This window comes from Molossus molossus, unplaced genomic scaffold (assembly GCF_014108415.1).
Source record: "Molossus molossus isolate mMolMol1 unplaced genomic scaffold, mMolMol1.p scaffold_m16_p_15, whole genome shotgun sequence".
Classification (NCBI taxonomy): domain Eukaryota; kingdom Metazoa; phylum Chordata; class Mammalia; order Chiroptera; family Molossidae; genus Molossus; species Molossus molossus.
This window is the reverse complement of record NW_023425350.1, coordinates 19,253,046-19,275,949: the sequence shown is the minus strand read 5'-3', so window position 1 is coordinate 19,275,949 and position 22,904 is coordinate 19,253,046. Positions and strand designations below refer to the sequence as shown.

General features: G+C 37.9%; 2 protein-coding genes and 1 pseudogene across 6 annotated transcripts in view; 1 reads left to right on the top strand and 2 right to left on the bottom strand.

Moving 5' to 3' along the window:
• Nucleotides 1-22,904, bottom strand: part of LCLAT1 (lysocardiolipin acyltransferase 1) — a 187,003-nt gene that overhangs the window by 147,257 nt on the left and 16,842 nt on the right. Inside the window, exon 1 of one of the 5 annotated variants that reach the window (XM_036262188.1) lies at nt 22,296-22,351. The exons of 2 other annotated variants lie outside the window; for them this stretch is intronic. The gene's annotated coding sequence lies outside the window, so the exon portion shown is untranslated. Of the gene's footprint in view, nt 1-1,557; nt 1,631-16,257; nt 16,365-22,295; nt 22,352-22,904 lie in introns of those variants that run through there. 2 more of the 5 variants (XM_036262194.1, XM_036262189.1) reach the window with 2 other exon arrangements.
• On the bottom strand, nt 1,557-22,345 carry LOC118630442 (annotated as a pseudogene).
• LOC118630441 (proteasome activator complex subunit 1-like) lies at nt 11,924-12,697 on the top strand. The gene is given in 2 exon segments (XM_036262202.1): nt 11,924-12,098; nt 12,101-12,697. Coding segments are annotated over 2 exon segments (735 nt in total). The 3' UTR covers nt 12,661-12,697.

Below are 22,904 nucleotides of genomic sequence, written 5' to 3'. Positions count from 1 at the left end.
TCTACAATCTGGCCCAAATTTAGTTTTAAAAATTTCCCTACCTATTCAGTTTCCTAACACTCCACCCTAGCCACGGATGCATTCTTCCTGTTCACTAAACTCAGCATGAACCTCTTCATGTCTAAACTTTTGCTCATATTTTTCTTGCAGCTAACACCTAAATGATAGCTTCTCAGCAAAGAGAATCCAATGGCAAATTCTTTTCATGGCATTTCCTTTCAATACCATTCATTCAAATTATTAAAAGTTTATTGATTATCATTTGTCCATATACACTCCTACCCATCGGGACCACACCTTCTTTCTCTCTTTTAGGACTCTCAACAATAGTAATGTCCAATAAAAATATAATTTGAGCTACATATGTAATTTGTAAAGAAAAACAAATAAAATTAATTTTAATAGATTTAACCCAATATATCTAAAATAGTATAATTTCAATATGTAATCAATTTAAAGTTAATTAATAAACTGCTTTACATTCGTTTCACAGTACATCTGTGAAATCTGCAATGCCTTCTAAACCATGTATCTCAGTTTGCACTAGACACAGTGCAAGTGCTCAATGTTATATGTATTTAGTGGATACCATCTTGGACAGTGCGACTTAATACACTTCTGCATACAGGAATGTATAGTGCATACTGATGACTACAAGGTAAGATGAAATCTATAATAAAATTTTCATGCAGCATTAAAATAAATTTGTTGAAAAGAATTTAGGTATTAAAATCCGTGAGTTCAAATTTTTAGTCTTATTCAACAGCAAGCACTTCAAGGTCCTAGTTTCTTGAAACTATTTTACAGATGAAGAAACCCAGAAAAGGAAAGCAATTTGGTGTATGAGTAGGAGATCCCAGGAAAACATCCTTTTTGAGTCCTAGGCCTCCAACAATGAAACATACTCCTCTTCAACATCAGGCTCACCCATAAACTTTAAAAAGCCTGATTATCTGGGTTTGAATCCCAGATATGCCGCTTAATAATTGTGAAATATCCAACCTGCTACTGCCTCGATTGTAAAAATAGGGGTAACAGCAGCATAGGTCAAGGGGTTGTGAAAATCAAATGAGCCAATACTTGTCAAGTGCTTGGAGCAGCAACTGGTTGATACATAACACATACTTAGTAAATACTGGTTGTTATTATTGTTATTAAAAGCAAACTGATATAGGTAGGTTAAGATGCATCACATGAATTTAGATACAAATGCTTCATCTGAAAGGTAAGAGTGTGACCAACTTTTTGCAATGTTTAAGAGTAATGGTGGGTTTCTTGTACACAAACAGCTGGTTCTCTTCAGGACAGGCTGAGGCCACAGGGCACTCCCCAACCCCTGACTTTAAAACGGTCTGCAGGCTGAATTACTCTTTCTTCCTTGACCTCATGACACAGATCAGGTTCTTTCTCCACTGTATCTTGCCTGTGTGGTATCCTGCCTATGGGGTAAGCAGCTGTAAAGTTCTACTTGGTTATGGAGTGGAAACCCATCCCTTTCTTTCCCCTTGGGTCTTAAAAAGGTAAAGAAGAAACATCACATTTGCTTTTATCTTATACCTTGTGAGTTATATCCTCTGCATGAAATCCATTCACTTTGAGAGGGAAATAATTCAGCTTATCAGATCTACCCCTGAAATACAAAATTTATCTTTAATCAGACTAAGATACTTGCCAGGGTCACAGAATGAGTAAGTAGCAGAGCTAGGCCTAGAACTACAAAGTCAAGCCTTCTCAACTCCAAACTACAATGAGGTCATTTGATAACTTACCAATGTAAGGGAAACTGATCATGTGGCAAAGAGTAATTACAGATTGAGACAAAATGATTTGATGGTTTATTCAATAAAATATAAATTCAGCCCTGGCCAGTTTGGCTCAGTGGTTAGAGTGTTGGCCCGCAAACCAGAGAGTACTGGGTTCAGTTCCCGCTAAGGGCACATACCTCGGTTGCAGTTCATCCCCGGCCCTGTGGGGTTGTGCGGGTGGCAGCCACTCAATGTATCCCTCTCACATCGATGTTTCTCTCTCTCTCTTCTCCCCTCTCTCCCTCCCACTCTATCTGAAGATAAATGCAAATAATGTCCTCAGGTGAGGATAAAAAAAAAAATATATATATATATATATATATATATATATTTGGAGTCAATAATTTTAAACACTGTAATAGAGTCTAAAGAATTTCCTTAGGCCCAGCTGGTATGGCTCAGTGGACTGAGCATCGTCCCATGGACTGAGAGGTCTGGGTTCGATTCCTGATCATGGCACATGCCTGTGTTGCGGGTTCAATCCCCAATAGGGGACACACAGGAGGCAGCCAATGGATGTTTCTCTCTCACATTGATATTTCTCTCTAAAAAGAAAAAAAAAATCAATAAAAACAATTTAAAAGATAAAAAAGACTCTCCTTAGGGTGAATGGGAAGCTGCCTTTAATTAGCATTATTTAATTCCTATGGAAATACAGTAATGGCATTAGAAAAAGATATTGCGAACAGAATTCAGGATGTTGAGAATCTAATACAAGCTTTGCAGTGACTAGTTATATGACTCTGAACTATCAAGACCCTTTCTAGCTCTCAAATTCTAAGTATCTAGGAAGAGGAATCTAAGTCCATGTGGGCTAGGTGGGTGGAACCTAGGTAGATTTGTGGTACAAAAGAAACACTTATTGAGAGCTAAAGATTGATTCTGGAGGTAGGAATAAAAAGGTAATATCTAAGAGCCAGAATTTGAAAAAGCAGGAGCCAGGGAGACAACCTAAGACAGCAAAGCTATTTTGAACACAAACCATTAAAAGGAAGCAGAAAGCAATGCTCTCAGGCAACTGCCATGCTGGTGAATGATGTAGCTGCAAAATCAGCACAGTCTCAATCCCTAAGACTATGCATTTACTGAACATGAAGCCAACATTACCTATTTTCCCCAAGTTATAAATGGATAATGCTGTTACTTTAGCAGCAAGCTATGAAAACTGCATATACATGACCAGATTTTAGTGTTGAAATTTTTTTTTTTTTTTTATCCTCACCTGAGGACATTTTTCCAATTTTTGTACAGATAGAGTGGGAGGGAGGGAGGGAGGGAGGGAGGGAGGGAGGGAGGGAGGGAGAGAGAGAGAGAGAAACATCGACGTGACAGGGACACATTGAATGGCCACCACCCGCACGACCAACCAGGGTCGGGGACAAACTGCAACCGAAGTACGTGCCCTTAGCGGGAACCAAACCTGGGTCTCTCCGGACTGCAGGCCATAGTGTTGGAATTTTTTAAAAACTTACAGCCAAAGTAATCTGATACAAATTTAATAATATTCATAATGATTGTTGTGTTTCACTCTATCTGGGTTTAACTGGACACTATTAATTTGATTTGCTATAATAACTATTACTACACAATTGATCACTTCTAAGGAGAGCATTAGGAAAAGAAGGTTTTTTCCTAGGTTATTGCTGAAGAACTTTAAAGCTTTGATGATTTTATTTGTAGCAGCTTCACTGAGATATAATTCATATACCATAAACTTCACACATTTAAAGTATACATTTCAGTGGTTTTTAGTATTCACAGAGTAGAGCAACAATCACCAAAACCAGTTTTAGGACATTTCCATCACTCTCACCTCCGTTTGAAGAGCACTTGTGGTCTCCTCTATTTAACAGCTCTTTTTCCAGTGAGCCACATATTTCTATTCATCTGGTTCAGGTCTTAGCCCAAAGTCACTTTTTCAGAGAGGCCTTCTCTGGCCATCTAATTTAAAACTGCAGCTCCAACCCCCTGCAGCACACACTCCAAGCATCATCCTATCATCTGCCACCCCCACCTTCAATCCCCCACTTTATTTTTTCCAGATACCAATCACATTTTGCATTCCCAATGTTTTACTTGTTTATAAATCTCAAAAGGGCAATTTTTGTCTGTTTTATTTACTGCTGGACCACAGGGCCTAGAACATGACAAGTTCTAAAAGTTTAATGTTTGTAGAAGGGAAAGAGGGAGAGTTGCGAAAAGGAAGTGGCTTCATTACTACAAATGTCAATAGTTTGTAAGATCTTTGTTCTAATTTATTAAATTATGGGTTTTTCTATAACATGTTTCTCCTTTAAAATGAACATCTAAATAGAGCAAACCAAAATAAATGAAGTTAACCAAATTTAACACCACTGCAGACAACAAATCTTATTTTAAAGATTTATTCCCAACTTTTATTCTTTATAGTCTTTGCTGAGTGTCTTAACTGTGTACCAAAGAGAATACAAAAGAAATATCAAAGTCATGCTGTTTTGTTTTCTGCTTTTGTTTTTTATTTTTCTTTTTAATGTGAATAGCAAATACATCAAGTATCATAGAATTTGGGGAGAAAAAGTGATAATCTAAGTGAACTGGAATAGTCAGAAACTGCCTCCTATACTAAGTTGTATTATTATAGTAGGTAAAACTGAGGTAACACATTTCAGAACCCAACTTAACACAATAGTTTATGTCTTGCTTATGTAATAGTAGAGGGGTATGGAAGAAGATTCAGTTATTCAGGATTCCAGGTTGCTTTATTATGGCCCTATATTCCCCTAGTTCCACATTATGGTACCCATCCAGCCAACAGAAGAGGAAACAACACAGACAACCACAACTTGTCATTTCTACTCACATTCCGCTGGCTAGAACTCAGTCACATGGGAAACAAGCTACCTCCAGGTTCAGGAAAAATAGAACAAATTTTGGTGGACATCTAGTATAGTCTCTGCCACAAGGGGGATTTGAAATGAATCCAGAAAGATGGGTAGAATGTAACCAGAAATGAGGGAACCACATAAATGAAAATAAGCAAGTCAAAACTAAGCAAACGTATATCTGGCTATGTTCTGACGAACAGTGAGAGAAGATGTGGGTAGTTAGGCCAATGGTTCCCCAATGTAAACTGAAGACCAATCCCAATATATGTTCAAGTTTCTATCAGTCCATAAGTACAAGTTGATAATTTAAGAATGCTGAATTAATTTTATTATTTTATAATTCATTTTTCTATGACTTACATGCTATGTGATTCATAAAGTTAAAATTTCATGATTTAATTTTTTCATTAGCAATGTTTTTAAACACGGCAGTTAAGGCTATCTAAGTTCTAAGATAATGCCCTTCCCATACCATAATAGATTCAGTCTTTGTCCTGTAAGCAATAGAGATTTACATTCACTTTCCAGGTTTTTTGGGGGTATATTTTTAATGCTTTAATATTTTCTAACAAACTTGTATTGCTTTGGAAACTAGAACAGATTTATTAGTCCTAAACAGTCATAAGGGTTAAAATATAAAAAACACGCCTGGGCTGGTTTGGCTCATTGGTTAGAGCATTGGTCCGCAGACCAGAGAGTCCCAGGTTCAGTTCCCCTGAGGGGCACATACCTCAATTATAGTTTGTCCCTGGCCCCAGTTGGGGTCGTGTGGGTGGCAGCCAGTCAATGTGTCTCTCTCACATCGATGTTTCTCTCTCTCTCGTCCTCCATCTCTCTCTATCTGAAGATGAATGCAAAAATGTCCTCAGGTGAGGATAGAAAATAAAATAAAATAAAAAATATATAAAAAACATGAATTACCTAAGAGTAGGCAGGAAGATTAACATATTGCAAACTATGTTCAAAATACATGCCCCGAGAGAAAGAAAAAATGGCGGCGGAGTGAATGGAGCTACACAGACCATCTCCCAGGACCAAACTAGATTTACAACGAAAATAAAGGCAAATCTTCAGGAAGGGGCAACCGAAAGACACCTTGGAGGACCACATAACCAGGGACACCGACTCAATCCTGGTAGGCTTGCGAGGACGCGAGATGGGGCCGGGAGTCCACAGTCCACAGCGGCCTGGGCGGGGACCAGGGGACTTGGCGGCAGGAAGTTGCTGCTAATGCCTCCACTGCGACCCTGCCTGAGTCCTGCAAACTCTGCTGCTTGCCAACTCGCTGGCACCAGGGGACTCAGCGGCGGGTAGTTGCTGCTAACGCCTCTGCTGCGACCTCGCCTGAGTACTACGAACTCTGCTGCCTGCTAAGCCCTTGGCTGGTGCCGCACAGACTCGCGGGGACCAGGGACTCTGCTGGAAGGTGCTGCCACTCCGGCAGTGTCCCGCTACCGCGGCTCAGTACTGGGGTTTCTGCTGAGTGCAAAACCCTCTGCTGGTGCCACAGCTGTGGCCGCCCTTGGCTGGAAGCAGCGCCCTCGGGTTAAAAGTCCCAGGCGGCTCCACGATGCAGAGTCTAAACAGAGGCTAAATTGGCAGCAGCCACTCAACTTGGGCTTCAGCAGAGGGAAAGCAGACTGGACTGGAACTGTGTGGGGACACTCAGGTTTTGGAGGGTGCTAAGAGCTTTCGCTGAGTGCAGCCACGCAGGACTGTGGTCATTTTACTCCCTCCCAGGGCCCTGGGGAGAGGCGAGGTGGAGGCCCCTCCCTCAGAGATTCAATCCCACCTGGTGGCCATTGAAAGGCTAATTGAGGCCTATTAATAACCAGCAGCTGCCCCAACCTCGGAAATCGTCTTACACTGAGCACCTGAGGGAGTTTTACTGGCAACTCAGAAACCAAGGGTCTTCAGGTGACCTCTACTAATAGCCTTCAGGAAAAAAAAAAAAAAAAAAAAAAAAAGCTAGAGGATAACTACCATTCCCTGGGCTAGCAACACTAACCAGAAAAGCTAAGACTTGAAGGTGGTGTTTAAAGTGGGTCCTCCCTGGTTCATCCAAACCCAGGAGAGAGAACCACAAACAGCAGAACACTAACACCCACAGGGAAAATATGGCAGACTCGAAAGCCCACTGTGATAGCCAAAATGGTGAAAAAAAGAAACAAAAGCCAAATGAAAGAACATGAGACATCTACGGAAGATGAGATAAATGAGTTGCAGTTAAGCAAGTTAAAAGAACTAGAATTTAGAGCCATGATGTTGAGGAAACTCAACAGCATGTGTAACGATATGAGCACCATGAGTAAAGACATAGAAATGTTGAAAATCAACCAGTTGGAAATTAAAAACCAACAGGAAGAAATGAAGAATGACATATCAGAAATGAAAAACACATTGGAAGGTCTACAAAGCAGAGTAGGGGAAGCTGAGGACCGGATCAGTAAATTAGAAGACAGGGTAAAAAAAAAATCAACCAGTCAGAAAACCAAAAGGAAAAAACGATTAAAAAACAGGAAGACAGCTTAAGAGAACTGTGGGACAACTGGAAACGGAATAATATTCGCATCATAGGAGTCCCTGAAGAAGAAGAAAATAAGCAAGGGTTAGAGAATATATTAAAAAAAATAGTGACAGAAAACTTCCCTAATTTGGTGAAGGAAGGAGGCATTCAAGTTCAAGAAGCACAGAGAGCCCCAAGTAAGAAGAACCCAAACAGGCCTACACCAAGACACATAGTAATCAAACTGCCAGAAATTAAAGACAAAGAGAGAATCCTAAAAGCAGCAAGAGATAAGCAACAGGTTACCTACAAAGGAAACCCCATAAGGCTCTCAGCTGACTTCTCACAAGAAACACTACAGGCCAGAAGAGAATGGCATGAAGTAATCAAGGTCATGAAAAACAAGGATCTGAATCCAAGACTACTCTAGCCAGCAAGTCTATCATTCAAAATAGAAGGTCAAATAACGAGCTTCCCAGACAAAAAAAAAGGCTAAGGGAATACATTAGCACCAAACCAGCACTGCAAGAAATGTTAAAAGGACTGCTGTAATTACCAGGAGAAATAGGAAGAAAAATAGAACCACACTAAACAAAAATGGCAATAAATAAGTACATATCAATAATCACCTTAAATGTAAATGGACTGAATACTCCCATAAAAAGACACAGAGTAGCTGATTGGATAAGAAAGCATGACTCATCTATATGTTGTTTACAAGAGACCCACCACACAACAAAAGACTCACATAGATTGAAAATGAAGGGATGGAAAAAAATCTTCCAAGCAAACAAAAAGGAAAAGATAGCTGGGGTAGCAATACTCATATCTGATCAAATAGATTTCAGAAAGAAGGCCATAATTAGAGACAAAGAAGGCCACTACATAATACTGAAAGGATCTATCCAACAGGAAGATATAACCTTGATAAACATATATGCACCCAATACAGGAGCACCAAAATGTATTTAAAAACTTCTGGAGGACTTCAAAGGAGAAATCGATAGCAATACAATCATAGCAGGGGACTTCAACACCCCGCTGACATCGCTGGATAGATCCTCTAGACAAAAAATTAGCAAGAAAACAGAGACTCTAAATGAAGCACTAGACCAAATGGATTTAATAGATATCTACAGAGAACTACACCCCAAAATTACAGAATTCACATTCTTCTCAAGTGCACATGGGACATTCTCAAAGATACACCACATGTTAGGGCAAAAACTAAGTCTCTACAAGTTCAAGAAGATTGAAATTATATCAAGCATCTTCTCAGAACACAATGACATGAAACTAGAAATCAATTGCAAGAAGAACATACAAAAATTTGAACACATGGAAGCTAAATAGCATGTTATTAAACAATGAATGGGTCACCGAGGAGATCAAGGAAGATATCAAAAACTTCATGGAAACCAATGAAAATGAACACACAACACAAAATCTATGGGATGCAGCAAAAGCAGTTCTGAGAGGGAAGTTCACAGCACTACAGGCCTACCTCAAAAAAGAAGAAAAATCTCTAGTAGACTATCTAACCTCACAACTTAAAGAACTAGAGAGCAAACAAAAAGAAAACGCCAGAGCAAGTAGAAGGAAGGAAATAGTAAAGATCAGAGCAGAAATAAATGACATAGAGACCAAAAAAAAAAAAAAAACAATTCAAAGGATCAATAAAACAAAGAGCTGGTTTTTCAAAAAGATAAACAAGATTGATAGACCCTTAGCTAGACTCACCAAGAAACAAAAAGAGAGAACCCAAATACACAAAATTAGAAATAAAAGAGGAGAGATAACAACTGACACCACAGAAATACAAAAGATCGTTAACAACCACTATGAACAATTATATGGCAACAAATTCGACAATCTAAGCGAAATGGACAAATTTATAAAAACACATAGTCTCCCACAACTGGACCAGGAAGAGATAGAAAACTTGAACAAACCAATAAAACAGAAGAAATTGAAGATGTAATCAAGACTCTCCCAGCAAACAAAAGCCCAGGCCCGGATGGCTTCACGGGGGAGTTTTACCGAATATTCAAAGAAGAACTAATACCCATTCTCCTCAAACTATTTCAAAATATTCAAGAAGAAGGAAGACTTCCAAATTCGTTTTATGAAGCCAGCATAATTCTAATTCCAAAACCAGAAAAAGACACAACAAAGAAAGAAAACTACAGGCCAATATCCCTGATGAACATAGATGCCAAAATCCTAAACAAAATACTAGCAAATCGGATCCAGCAATACACCAAAAAAATTATCCACCATGACCAAGTGGGATTCATCCCAGGGATGCAAGGCTGGTACAATATTCGCAAATCCATAAATGTGATACACTACATAGATAAAATGAAGAATAAAAACCATATGATAATATCAATAGATGCTGAAAAAAGCCTTTGACAAAATCCAGCATGCATTTCCGATAAAAACGCTCAGCAATGTGGGAATAGAGGGATCATATTTAGACATAATAAAGGCCATATATGATAGACCTACAGCCAACATCATACTCAATGGGCAAAAACTAAAAGCATTTCCCTTAAGAACAGGAACAAGGCAAGGATGCCCACTTGCGCCACTCCTACTTAACATAGTACTGGAAGTCTTAGCCACAGCAATCAAACAGGAAGAAAAAATAAAAGGGATCCAAATTGGAAAGGAGGAAGTGAAATTGTCATTATTTGCAGATGACATGATACTATACATAGAAAACCCCAAAGACTCCATCAAAAGTTTACTAGACTTAATAAATGAATTTGGAAAAAGTAGCAGGATACAAAATTAATGTCATGAAATCGATGGCATTCTTATATACCAATGATGAACTCACAGAAAGAGAAACTAAGCAAACAATCCCATTTACCATTGCAGCAAAAAAATTAAGATACCTAGGAATAAACTTAACCAAAGAAATAAAGGACCTATTCACAGAAAACTACAGGTCATTGAAAAAAGAAATAGAGGAAAATATAAAAAAGTGGAAGCACATACCCTGTTCATGGATTGGAAGAATTAACATCATTAAAATGTCCATATTACCCAAAGCAATCTATAGATTCAACGCAATCCCCATCAAAATACCAACAGCATACTTCACAGAATTAAAACAATTATTTCAAAAGTTCATAAGGAACCAAAAAAGGCCTCGAATAGCCACAGCAATCTTGAAAAGGAAGAACAAAGTTGGAGGGATCACAATACCAGATTTCAGGTTATACTACAAAGCCACTGTAATCAAAACAGCCTGGTACTGGCACAAGAACAGGCATATAGACCAGTGGAACAGAACAGAAAACCCAGAAATGGACCCAAGGCAATATGCTCAATTAATATTTGACAAAGGTGGCAAGAGCATACAGTGGAGTAAGGACAGCCTCTTTAATAAATGGTGCTGGGAAAATTGGACAGCTACTTAGAGAAAAATGAAACTAGACCATCAACTTACACCCTACACGAGAATAAACTCAAAATGGATAAAAGACTTAAATGTAACTTATGAATCCATAAAAATCCTAGAAGAGACTGTAGGCAACAAAATTTCAGTCATCATACACAGCAGAATTTTTACTGACACATCACCTAAGGCAATAGAAACAAAGGAGAAAATGAACTACATCAAACTCAAAAGCTTCTGCACAGCGAAAGATACAATCATCAAAACGAAAAGGTTACCCACTGTATGGGAGAGCATAACTGCCAATGATATATCAGATAAGGGGTTAATTTCCAATACATATAGAATGCTCATACAACTCCACGAAAGGAAGACAAAGAATCCAATTAAAAAATGGGCAGAGGAACTAAATAGACACCTCTCCAAACAGGACATACAAATGGCTAAGACACATATGAAGAAATGCTCATCATCACTAATCATCAGAGAGATGCAAATTAAAACAACAATGAGGTATCACCTCACACCTGTCAGAATGGCCGCCATCAACAAATCATCAAACAACAAGTGTTGGCGAGGGTGTGGAGAAAAGGGGACTCTAGTACACTGCTGGAGGGAATGCAAACTGGTGCAGCCACTATGGAAAACAATATGGTGTTACCTCAAGAAATTAAAAATTGAACTTCCATTTGACCCAGTGATCCCACTTCTAGGAATATACCCGAAGAAGCCTAAAACACCAATCAGGAAGAATATATGTACCCCCATGTTTGTAGCAGCACTATTTACAATAGCTAAGATCCGGAAACAGCCCAAGTGTCCATCAGTAGACGAATGGATAAAAAAGCTGTGGTACATATACACAATGGAGTACTACGCAGCTGTAAGAAAGAAAGACCTCTTATCCTTTGAGACTACATGGAGGGACCTTGAAAGTATCATCCTAAGTGAAACAAGCCAAACAGAGAAAGACAAGTTTCATATGATCTCACTTATTTGTGGAATATAATGAACATAACAGTCTGAGGAAAAGGGTAGTCCCAGAGACGCGGAAATGGGATACAGACTGACAATCCCCTAAATAGGGGGGTGGTGGGGAAGAGATAAATCACAGAACTTATATGCGTGTATGCATGAACAGTGGACATGGACAACAAACTGGGGAAAGGGCAGGGAGGGAGGGGGAAGGGGGAATCAGTGGGGGAAAAAGGAGAAACACATGTAACAAAAATTAATTAATAAAAATAAATAAATAAATAAAAATTTTAAAAAAAAAATAGCCCTTCCCGGTGCCCAGTGCTCGCTCCTCATGCGACCCAAGCCCCCGCCCGCCCCGGCCATGGCCACACTCAGGGTCCAGCCTGAAGCCCAAGCCAAGGTGGATGTGTTCCGTGAAGACCTGTGTACCAAGACAGAGAACCTGCTTGGGAGCTACTTCCCCAAGAAGATTTCTGAGTTGGATGCATTTTTAAAGGAGCCAGCTGTCAATGAAGCCAACCTGAGCAATCTGAAGGCCCTGCTGTGCCTGATCCAGTCAAGGAGAAAGAGAAGGAAGAGCGGAAGAAACAGCAGGAGAAAGAAGATAAGGATGAAAAGAAGAAAGAAGATGAAGACAAAGGTCCTCCCTGTGGCCCAGTGAACTGCAATGAGAAGAATGTGATCCTCCTGCAGCGCCTAAAGCCTGAGATTAAGGATGTCACTGAGCAGCTTAAACTGGTCACCACCTGGTTGCAGCTGCAGATACCTCGGATTGAGGATGGAAACAATTTTGGAGTGGCTGTCCAGGAGAAGGTGTTTGAGCTGATGACTGCCCTTCACACCAAGCTGGAAGGATTCCATACTCAAATCTCCAAGTATTTCTCTGAACGGGGTGATGCTGTGACCAAAGCAGCCAAGCAGCCCCATGTGGGTGATTATCGGCAGCTGGTACATGAGCTGGATGAGGCAGAGTACCGGGATATCCGGCTGATGGTCATGGAGATCCGAAATGCTTATGCTGTGTTATATGACATCATCCTGAAGAACTTTGAGAAGCTCAAGAAGCCCAGAGGAGAAACAAAGGGAATGATCTATTGAGAGTCTCCTCTTACACTGTGATTGGACCAGCAGACACCTTCCAGACTTTGTCTCACTTTCTGCCTTTTGAGGTTTCTCCCTTACCTTGCCTCTTAGGCACAATAAATATAGTCATAATGGTAAAAAAAAAAAAAAAAAAAATACATGCCCCAAAGATTGAAAAAATAAATAGCTGACTCTTTTGGACCACAGTTCAAACTCTTATATAAAACATATAACAAATATAACAAGTATTAAACTCAAAGGAGGAATTTAAGAAAGCAAAAAAATTAGCAAACTAAAAAACAATCTACTATTGCATTAACACAAAATTTTCTTTTCTTAATAATCCCTTTTAATCTAAAAATAGTATATTTTATTCTTCTAATTATTTATTATAGGTTAGAGAGAAGGAATGTTAATTATCATTGAAAAATAGTAATAAAGAAAGTAAAATGATTTTTTTTTAAATCCTCACCCGGGAATATTTTTCCTTTGATTTTCAGATAGAGTGGAAGGGAGGGGGAGAGAGAGCGAGTGAGAAACATTAATGTGAGAGAGACACATCAACTGGTTATCTCGTGTAAAAGACCCCAAACTGGGCTGGGGATTGAATCTGCAACCGAGGTAGATGTCCCTGAGTGGGAATCAAAACTGCAACTCTTTTTTTTTTTTTTTTTTTAATATTTTTCTTTATTGATTTCACAAAGAGAGGAAGGGAGAGGGAGGGAGATAGAAATATCAATGAGAGAGAACACTGACTGGCCTCCTTCTGCATGCCACCCTCTGGGGATCAGGCCCACAACCTGGGCATGTGCCCTGACTGGGGATCGAACCAGTGACCTCTGGTGAATGGGTCCAATGCTCAACCAGTGAGCCACACCGATTGGGCTCGAACCCACAACTCTTTGGTCCTTGAGCCAACACTCTAACCACTGATCCAGACTGGCCAGGGCTAAAATAATATTTTACTAGAGAAATTCAAATGTCAGCATTCAACTCTGAAACAAAATTGAGAATTTTATTTGAAATAAAGAAGTGTTAATTTAAGCCTTGGCCAGTTTGGCTCCGTGGTTAGAACGTTGGCCCGTAGACCAATAAGTAATGGGTTCGATTCTGGTTAAGGGCACGTACCTCGGCTAAGGTTCGTCCCTGGCCTTGGTCAGGTCGTGTGGCAGGCAACCAGTCGATGTGTCTCTCTCACATCAATGTTTCTCTCTCCATCTCTCTCCCTCCCTCCCTCCCACTCTATCTGATGATAAATAGAAAAATATCCTTGGGTGAGGGTTAAAAAAAATACAAGTGTTAATTCAAACACTAAGGAAGTGAACAGTTAGAAACTACTATAACCAATGGAAATATGTGCTTATTAAAGCAGAAAGCTAATTCCTAGCCTCTAGTAAAACCAAACGCTTTATAAAAATAACTTTTTCTACCTTTCCTCTATATACCTCTAATGGCAAGGGTTAGAAAAAGATGACATTGCACAGCACGCCTTCTTAAAAATGGAGAGAGAAGAAAAATTAAAATTTTAATTTTAATTTGTCAGAGAAATTAAAATGATGCAAATTCCATTAATTGGAAGCCCAGTGCATGCTTCAGTAAGTTCCAAATATCCAAGTAAAGGTTAGCCATGCATCTTTCCAGGAAGCTTAGAATTATTCAGCTAAGGGGTGACCAAACCAAATGAAAGCAACCATGCAAGGAAAACTTATCTTCTGTTAATTTCTAAAGTTAATAGTTTCCAATAGTAGCATTTATCTCTCATCATAATGCTTTCCATGGAAAATATTCAAATCTTCATTGGTGAAAGATCAGCCTAAGTTAAGTGGAATTATTATCAAAAACCACTTCCACCACATAGCAGTCTGTTAATGTTTAGATAATGTAATTAGTCGATTTCTAAAGAACTTTCTACTTAACTGAGAGTTAATGCTTTTAAAATTTTTAACACACAACATGCCATTGCCATGGAAAAAAGATCTGCAGTTATTTCTACAAATAAAAAGAATTTCAGTTCACTGAAATCCAATTTACCACACATTTGTAAAGTGAAATGGTATTTGACAAATAATTCAATTTAATTATTTAAAAATGAGTTATTTCTTTTAAAATGTCTGACAAACATGTACATACTTAAACATTCGAATCCTACCAGTTTTAATCATATTAAAATGAGTGGCTAAGCCTGGCCAGTATGGGTCAGTGGATTAAGCACTGTAGCATAGACTGAGAAGTCCCGGTTCAATCCCAGTCAGGGCACATGCCCGGTTTGCTGGCTCGATCCCCAGTAGGGGTTGTGCAGGGGGCAGCCAATGGATGTTTCTGTCTTACGTTGATGTTTCTATATCTCTCTTCCTCTCTAAAAAATCAATTAAAACATGTTTAAAAAAAAATAAAATGGGGGGCTGAGATTTATTAAATGTATGGACAACCTTTAGCTTTCCCCTAAATTCTGGACAAAGACAGAAACTAGATCTGCATTAGGAATTTTGTTCTGCACAACACAGCTCTTGCCCATAACGCTCTTCTAGTGCTGTTATCTTAAAATTACAATAAAATAATATTGGTTAATGGCAAAGCTATGACTTATATGATATTGAGAAAATACTAAAAATTTAAAATAAGACCCTCAAATCCAAAGTCACAGAGTACAACAGGAAGTCCCATAAAGTAAACCAACTTTTTAAAAAAATACGGAAAGTCATCATTTCCAAGTGAGACCTGTAGATTCAAAAAGACTGATTTGGGAAGCTGTAATATCTACTCCAACAATGCTGTCAATGTTCATAATATTTTTTAAATTCCTTTTTGGAATCTCTAGCACATTCTATTAATTATCCTTAATGAAATGTAACAAACCTGCAAACCTGGAAAGTGAGTTTGAATTTCTGAAGCAATTAAAAAGCCACATGGGCACTGCTATGTGAGGTATACAATGGATCATCAAGCAGAGTAATATAACTTGGTCAAAAATGAGATGTAAACATATGTAATGACAATTTACTTGTTAGGTAACCTTAGAAAGGTAAAATCTCCCAGAGAGACAGCTCTGAGCACATTTCTCAGTTGGATGTCAATGTAAATCAACCTTACAACTAAACATTATTCAATCCAAATCTCATTTTACCAATGAGAAAACTAAGTTTCTAAGAGGTGTAAGAAATTGTCCCAAGTCAGTCAACTATTTCAAGCCAAACTAAGGACTAAAAGTCAGGTCTTTTAATTCCCTAATTCAATATTCCTTCTCAAAACTTGTATTGCCTCTAGTCTTCATGGTTTGAGAAATGGAAGGTAGAATTGCCTTCAAAATTCACTGAGGGTTTTAGCTTTAAATTCAAATTAAGGCCATGGGAATCTACAAAATTCTGTAAGAATATGCAATTTGATTTTATAACACACACATTTAATAAGGCCAATTCCACTGTAATACTGAGGAGGCAGGGACAAGCTGCAGAAAAATCAACTAAGGATGGATGATATAGTACAGTTCAGGTTCAAAGTGGTCAGGCCCTAAACTAGGTCTGGCTTGGTAAAGCCAAACATTTTTTTTTTTTCAATATGAAGCACTCCCTGTTTATTAAATGACCAGATTACAAAACTAATCATGGTAGATACCTTAGTTTGTTCTCCTAATAAGCCTGTTGATCTGGTCTTCCCTGTTACCAGCATCTCTACTTTCTACAAAACGGGTTGTCTTTTTCTTCATTCCACCTCGTAGAGAAGATAATTTGAAGGACCACAGGAAGTTGTTTGCTTCTTTAAAGCATTTTCCAACAGTATAGGCCTCATGAATCAGATCCTCCTTGCAGATGATGTCATAGTTAACAATAGATGGAGCAATCAATCTGTAAGGGCAATTCCTTTTCTGTTGATTTTGCCATAACCACGCTTGTAGATCAATGCATTTACTGGCCTCAGGTTTAGGTAGACCCATACAATATATGGTTCCACAATCCTCAGCATGTTAATCAAAGTCTTGTTAATCTTAACAAAGGTGTCATTGAAGATATGGCAAAGGCGAAGAAGCTGCAGCACCTTTCGGACCTTAGGGCTCACACCATTCATACCTCTGATCCTGATGACAAATACCAATTAGGGTTCCGAGGGTATACAGAAGTTGCCAGCTTTTCCTGCCATCCTAGCCATTCAAATCTCAGGTCTGTACATCTGCCTATATTCCTTGTCATAGTGCTTAGCTTTTTCATAGATGAGGTTCCTCCTTGCCTTTCAAAACATCTTTTGGGCAAACTTCTTTCTCAGGCACTTGATCTTCATCTCTGCAAAATTCCTTTGCTTTTTCTTAAGGGTCTCTGGCACAGCAGGAATCTTCTTCTCTTCTGCACCCTCCATGGTTCCAACCAGAAAAGAGCAAAGTCAAACTTCTTAAAACTCAATCAAAATGGAAGAAAATGTTTTTATTCTTATGTAGACATTTTAAAAAATTATAAATGACTATCATCATTACTGCTTAACAGAATTTATTGAGCATTTACAATGCCACACAGTATGCTAGACACTTGCATTACTCATTTAATCCTCACAACAACCCTATGGAGGTAGGCAGGAAACTTGAGATCCACAAAGTTTAAATAATTTAGCCAGAGTCATAAAGTGTAACAGATTGTATTTTCCAATAATGGCTACAAAAATATCCCCTAATCCACATGTTATTTTCTTCTTAATGAACTTTTTGTTTTAGAACATTTTTAATTGACAGGAAAAAATCATGCTAGTAGTACAAAATTCCCATATACCCCAGACCCTGTCTCCCCTATTATTAACCTCTTAGATTAATATGGTACTTTTGTAATAATTAATTAATTAATCTTGATGCATTTTTATTAACTAAAGTCTATACTTTATTTAAATTCCCTTAGTGTTTTTAATGTCCTTCTTCTGTTCCTGGATACCATGTTACATTTGTTTATCATGTCTCCCGAGGATCCTCTTGGCTGTAACAGTTTTTCAGACTTTCCTTGTGTTTTATAATCTAGGAAATTAAAAAATTGAGACTCCAGATGTGACTTACTCCAGAGAAGGTGCTTCTTAACAACTCTCTTAAACAATTTCCTATAATCCAAATTATTTGCCCTTAGAATTTTTAAAAGGTCTATGTGTTGGTCAGTGCAGTAGGCCTGAATTGGCAGACCAATCACATTTAGAAAGTAGATCCTATAGCAATACTTTCTTTCCCAGTAACTGTATTAATACACAGTGTACTCAAAAGAATATATGAATGAGATGTCATGGTACATTAAGACCATGTGACTCCAAAATATAAGTAACATCATTCACAGTGACAAGACCAAACAGACAATATATTAACTTCTCTTTAAGCAGCCATATTATGAAAAAACAAACTAGAGAAATGTTTAATATCAAAATAATTTCTATTTGCTTTCATTTAATGGCTGTAGTGCTCATAAAATATTAAATTTATTATACACATTTTAGGATTAAGTTGTAGCCAGTGCTAATTATTACAAGCCTGGGGAAAAGTTTAACCTACACTGATTAAAATTCTATTTATAAAGAAAAAGTCTAAACCACAGAAACAGTGCTTAGTTTAGAACAAGAACATGCACTTAATTGCCAAATGCTATCCCTGTTTAGATGTCTCTCTTACTGAAACACTGTAATTACAAAAACCAAAATGAATTTTTAAGTGCTTCAAAATGAAATAGTCCTTGCATGATTTTCAAGGCTTGTAATTACTTTCCTGAAAAGGTAAATACTCCAAGTTTCAACTTAATATAATACTAACTCTAGAAGCTAACAGAGACTGAACATTCTATTTTACTCTAAAATAGAAGCCACCTATGAAATTCAGAACATTTTAAATTAACACTCAAATGCTAACTAAAGAAAACTTATTCGGAGGCAAAGGCCAATGCTAACTTCCCACAGCCTCTATGGACAATACAAACCCCCAAGCTTATTGACTAGGTTTTTAAGACTCCTCATACACATTAGGAAACTATCTATCTGACAGAGAATGTACTGTAAGGAACACAAAGTTTCTTACTTCCCATTCCCTCTTCAATCAACTACAGTCCCATCATTCCATTAAACCCACTTTTATGCTGCCTAATCCAATGGCCTCTTGTCTGTCCTCATTTTACTCCACCTCTTGGCAGCATCCCACATTAATGGCCTCTTCCTCTTTGAAATGCTAGCCTCTCTTGGCTTTTGTGACACCATTCTCCTGGCTTTCTTCGGACCTCACTAATCCCTCTCATGGACTCCTTGGTTGGCTCCTCTCCTCTACTGGACCTCTAGACACTGGTTATATTCTTTCAGTTCTTTTCTTCCTCCCTCCTTCTTCTACATTATCCCCATGCTGACCTTTCCAAAACATATGTCCAACACAATCCTCTCCTCTGAGCTCCAGACTCACAGATTCAGCTGATTACCTGATACTTGGGTATCTAATAGTTGTATCAAACTGAACATATCCAAAATAAATGTCATAATTAGTCCTCCCCCTTCCTCTATTCCCACTAGCCCTCATTTTTCACCATCCTCGTAAATGGTATCAGCATCCACTCAGATTCTTTATCAAGTAACCTAGGAGTCTTCTTTCATTCTTTCCTTTCCCTCACTCCCCAAAGCCAGTAAAATCAGCAAGAGACCGGTCAACTTTATCTCCAAAATATATCCCAAATCTAACATTTTTCATCAATTTTGATTGCCACCACATAATCCAAGCCATCAACATTTTTGTTTGGACTACAGCTGACTTCCTCTCTTTCACTCTTGGCCAAACCATACTCCCACCCACCCACTCACAGACAGTCTTTTCTCCACACTGTGGCAAAAGAAAAATAATCTTAAAGTGTAAATCTGATTATATCATTTCTCTACTTTTTAACTTTATTTAAATGGAATTAACTAGTATATACTCTTCTGTATCTGGTTTCTTTAATTCAAAATTGTGTTTGTGAGATTTACTCATATTAATAAGTGTGGCAATGGTCCATTCTTTCTCATTGCTGTATTGTATTTCATTATACAAATATACCAAAATTTACCTGTTCTACTGTTACATATTTGAGTATTCCAGGTTTTAGCTATTATGAATAATGCTGTTATGAACAGTCTCACTTTGTAGATGAAGAAGCTAAGGCCCAGAAAGGAGAAATCACTTAGTCAAAGAAACAGCAGCAATTAGGCAACACAACTAGATCCCAGAAGGCCTGATTTTCCCTTTACTATGTGACAAAACAGTCAAAGTCCATCTAAACCTTAAAGATTTGTTTTAATGCTTGCATAATGCAAAAGCAAATCTTCAGTTACAAGTTACAGATACCACGCCAGCCCTGGCCAGTTTGGCTCAGCGGTTGGAGCATCGGCCTATGGACTAGAGAGTCCCAGGTTCAGTTCCCACTAGGGGCATGTACCAAAAATAAACAAAAAACAAATATTACGCCAAATATTATTGTACATTCTAGTTACCAGAATTCATTCGTTAAAAACTTTAAAATAAATGTAACCTTCCCTAAGTTATTTATTTTTCATACATAATCACTATTTCACAAAGGTTTATCTAATTTACAGTCAAATAAAAATTTGGTTCCCAGATTAGAAATGTCCCAAGCTGGGAATCCTATCAAAATATGCACAAAGACAACAGTCCCAAATTATGAGCAGGTAGAGTCCCAAATTATGAGCAGGCAGGGTCCCAAAACTTTGCATTTAAGTCAGCTGTTTGGAATTCATAAGGCATTTTCTCATAGAAATTGTATGATACATACTGATAAGGCTTCCAGATAAGCCTACAAAAGCCAACTTTAGTCAAACGTACCTGAAAATAGCACTACTGATAAAAATATAGCCTTTAACCACTATGAATAAACACCTAACATGGAATAATTATTTATAAAACTATATATTAATACCTCATCTCTTGTATTAACTCTTATAAATTGTGGGCGACCCAATCCTATCTCCCTGCTTTTTCTTCCAAATGCTCTGTGATCAGCTTATGCCTATATTTTCATCCCTCACTAACATTCTTCACTTTATGTTCCCAGATCCTGGGCCACAGAATTCAGACCACAACTTATCCCATAATTCCTATCCTTTAAATAATCCTTTGAGACTTTCACTGCTAGAAAAACCTTTGGGAGGAGAAAGAAAAATAAGAAAAACAAAGAGAAAGAAAAGGAGAAATGGGGGGGATCACAAAAATCTCAAGAAATCCTAAAAAATAGTTATTCTGTTTTCACTAAAAGACATCACATGGAATTTTTCTAAGACCCTACTTTCATCTCAATATTCTTCTCTAGAGGTCTTCTCAAATCCTTTTGGACTCTTAAAATTCTACGTTGGGCACTTCTGAGTATCTCTCCTTGCTTTAGGAAAGTTTCCTATTTCATTCTTTTCCCTATTCTTTCTCATTTCTCATTTGGATCCTAAATGAAAAGATAAAGAAAGTGGCATATTAATAACATCAAAATTTTAGGTACACACAGAACTGAAATAAAGGAGAGATGGAATCTAAGGATTCATCGGGCCATTAAAGTCACCATTAATAGGTAACTTACTACTACATATAAGTTAGGGACTATATAAAAATGCTTTGGAACAAAGAGTAGTTTCATGGATTAACACCAGACAAGTTTCCAGAATGAAAAACAAAAACAAAACAAAAAAACTATCTTATATCTCACAATATAGCATTCCTTTATGCTTATAGCTTACTTTATCTTTCTAATAATTAGACTGTAGATGTATCCTTTATTGTCTCTGTACAACCAACACTGACCTGAGTACACAATAAATAGGGAGAATCCAGAGTATCAAAAGCCAGCTCCTGATCTGATGAACTTTACTTATCAACAAATGGAGAAATCTGTTTTTACTTAGTCTAGGTGATGAAAACCAAAAGGAAAAGAGTTATACCAGCCTTAAAATCCAATGGAGATGGTAAATGACTCTGAAAGCCAAAAGAAACCTAAGTCATAAATGCCTTCAAAAAAATTCTTGAACACAGAAATGTACAGTGGATTCTCTAAATTTTAAAGAATGGATGTTTTATAGAAAGTAAACTAGGAAGGTAAGGCTGTATCACTGTCTGTCAAATAAGTCTTTTTTTTTTTTTCTTTATTGATTTGAGAGAGAGAAGAAGGGAGAGGGAGAGAGAGATAGAAACATTGATGAGAGAGAACATCGACTGGCCGCCTCTTGCATGTGCCCCACTGGGGACTGAGCCCACAACCTGGGCATGTGCCCTGACTGGGAATTGAACCAGCGACCTCTTGGTACATGGCTCGATGCTCAACCACTGAGCCACACTGGCTGGCTGTCAAATAAGTCTTTAAAGGAAGAACCTTAAAGGCCAAGAATGTTGTATAGACTAAAAAATTTAGGTAGAAATTATTAAACTACTGCATCTGTGATTGAAGCTCACAAGAAACCACACAAAGTGCAGCAATGTAAAGATAATGTATCCAAAAGTAATTAGCTTGATATAGACAATTAAATATCCCATCAGAGAGCTGCCAGTCAGTAAGCACTCAATAATGATCTTAATCTCTCCATTATGATTTGATACAAGCTGGGAATGGTTCCACCACTGACTTCGGGCAAATTGTTTAACCTGGGTCTCAACTGCTGGACTAGTAAAATAGAACTATACAGATGGTACCTACCTCAGGATTATTGTGAGGACTTATTAAATGACATAACAGTACACTGTTTTGAGCAGCTGCAGGAACAGAATAAATGTTCAATAAAGGTTAGTTAGCTATTGTTTTCTCCAAACTAATGCAAACAAGTTACTTTAAGTCACATCCACGACTTAACACTACCTCTGAACCCTTTACAATCCTTAGACCGATGACTAATGACTCATATGAGTCTAGAACCTTGGAGCTGAAGGAGATTTTAGAAGTCCTCTGGAACAATTACACTTATTTCAACAATAAGACTCATGAGAGATTATTAAATCTTTGCTCAAACACTTCCAGGGACAGAAACATGCGATCTCAACAATGCATATAGGAACAGTTCTAATGACTAGAACATTCCTTTTGAAGATTTCATTGTACTGATTGCTGTCTCTCTTAAACTTCTTATCTGCAAGGCTGAATTCACTAGAGGGCATCACAATATTAGGGGAAATATCTACCAGAAAAAATCATGAAAAGGAAAGCATCATTTAACATTCATCCTGGCTAACGGAGAAATTCTGTATCCAGCTATATAAAATATGCATGTTAATTTAAAAAGTATTCTATTTGAACATACATTAAAATAGT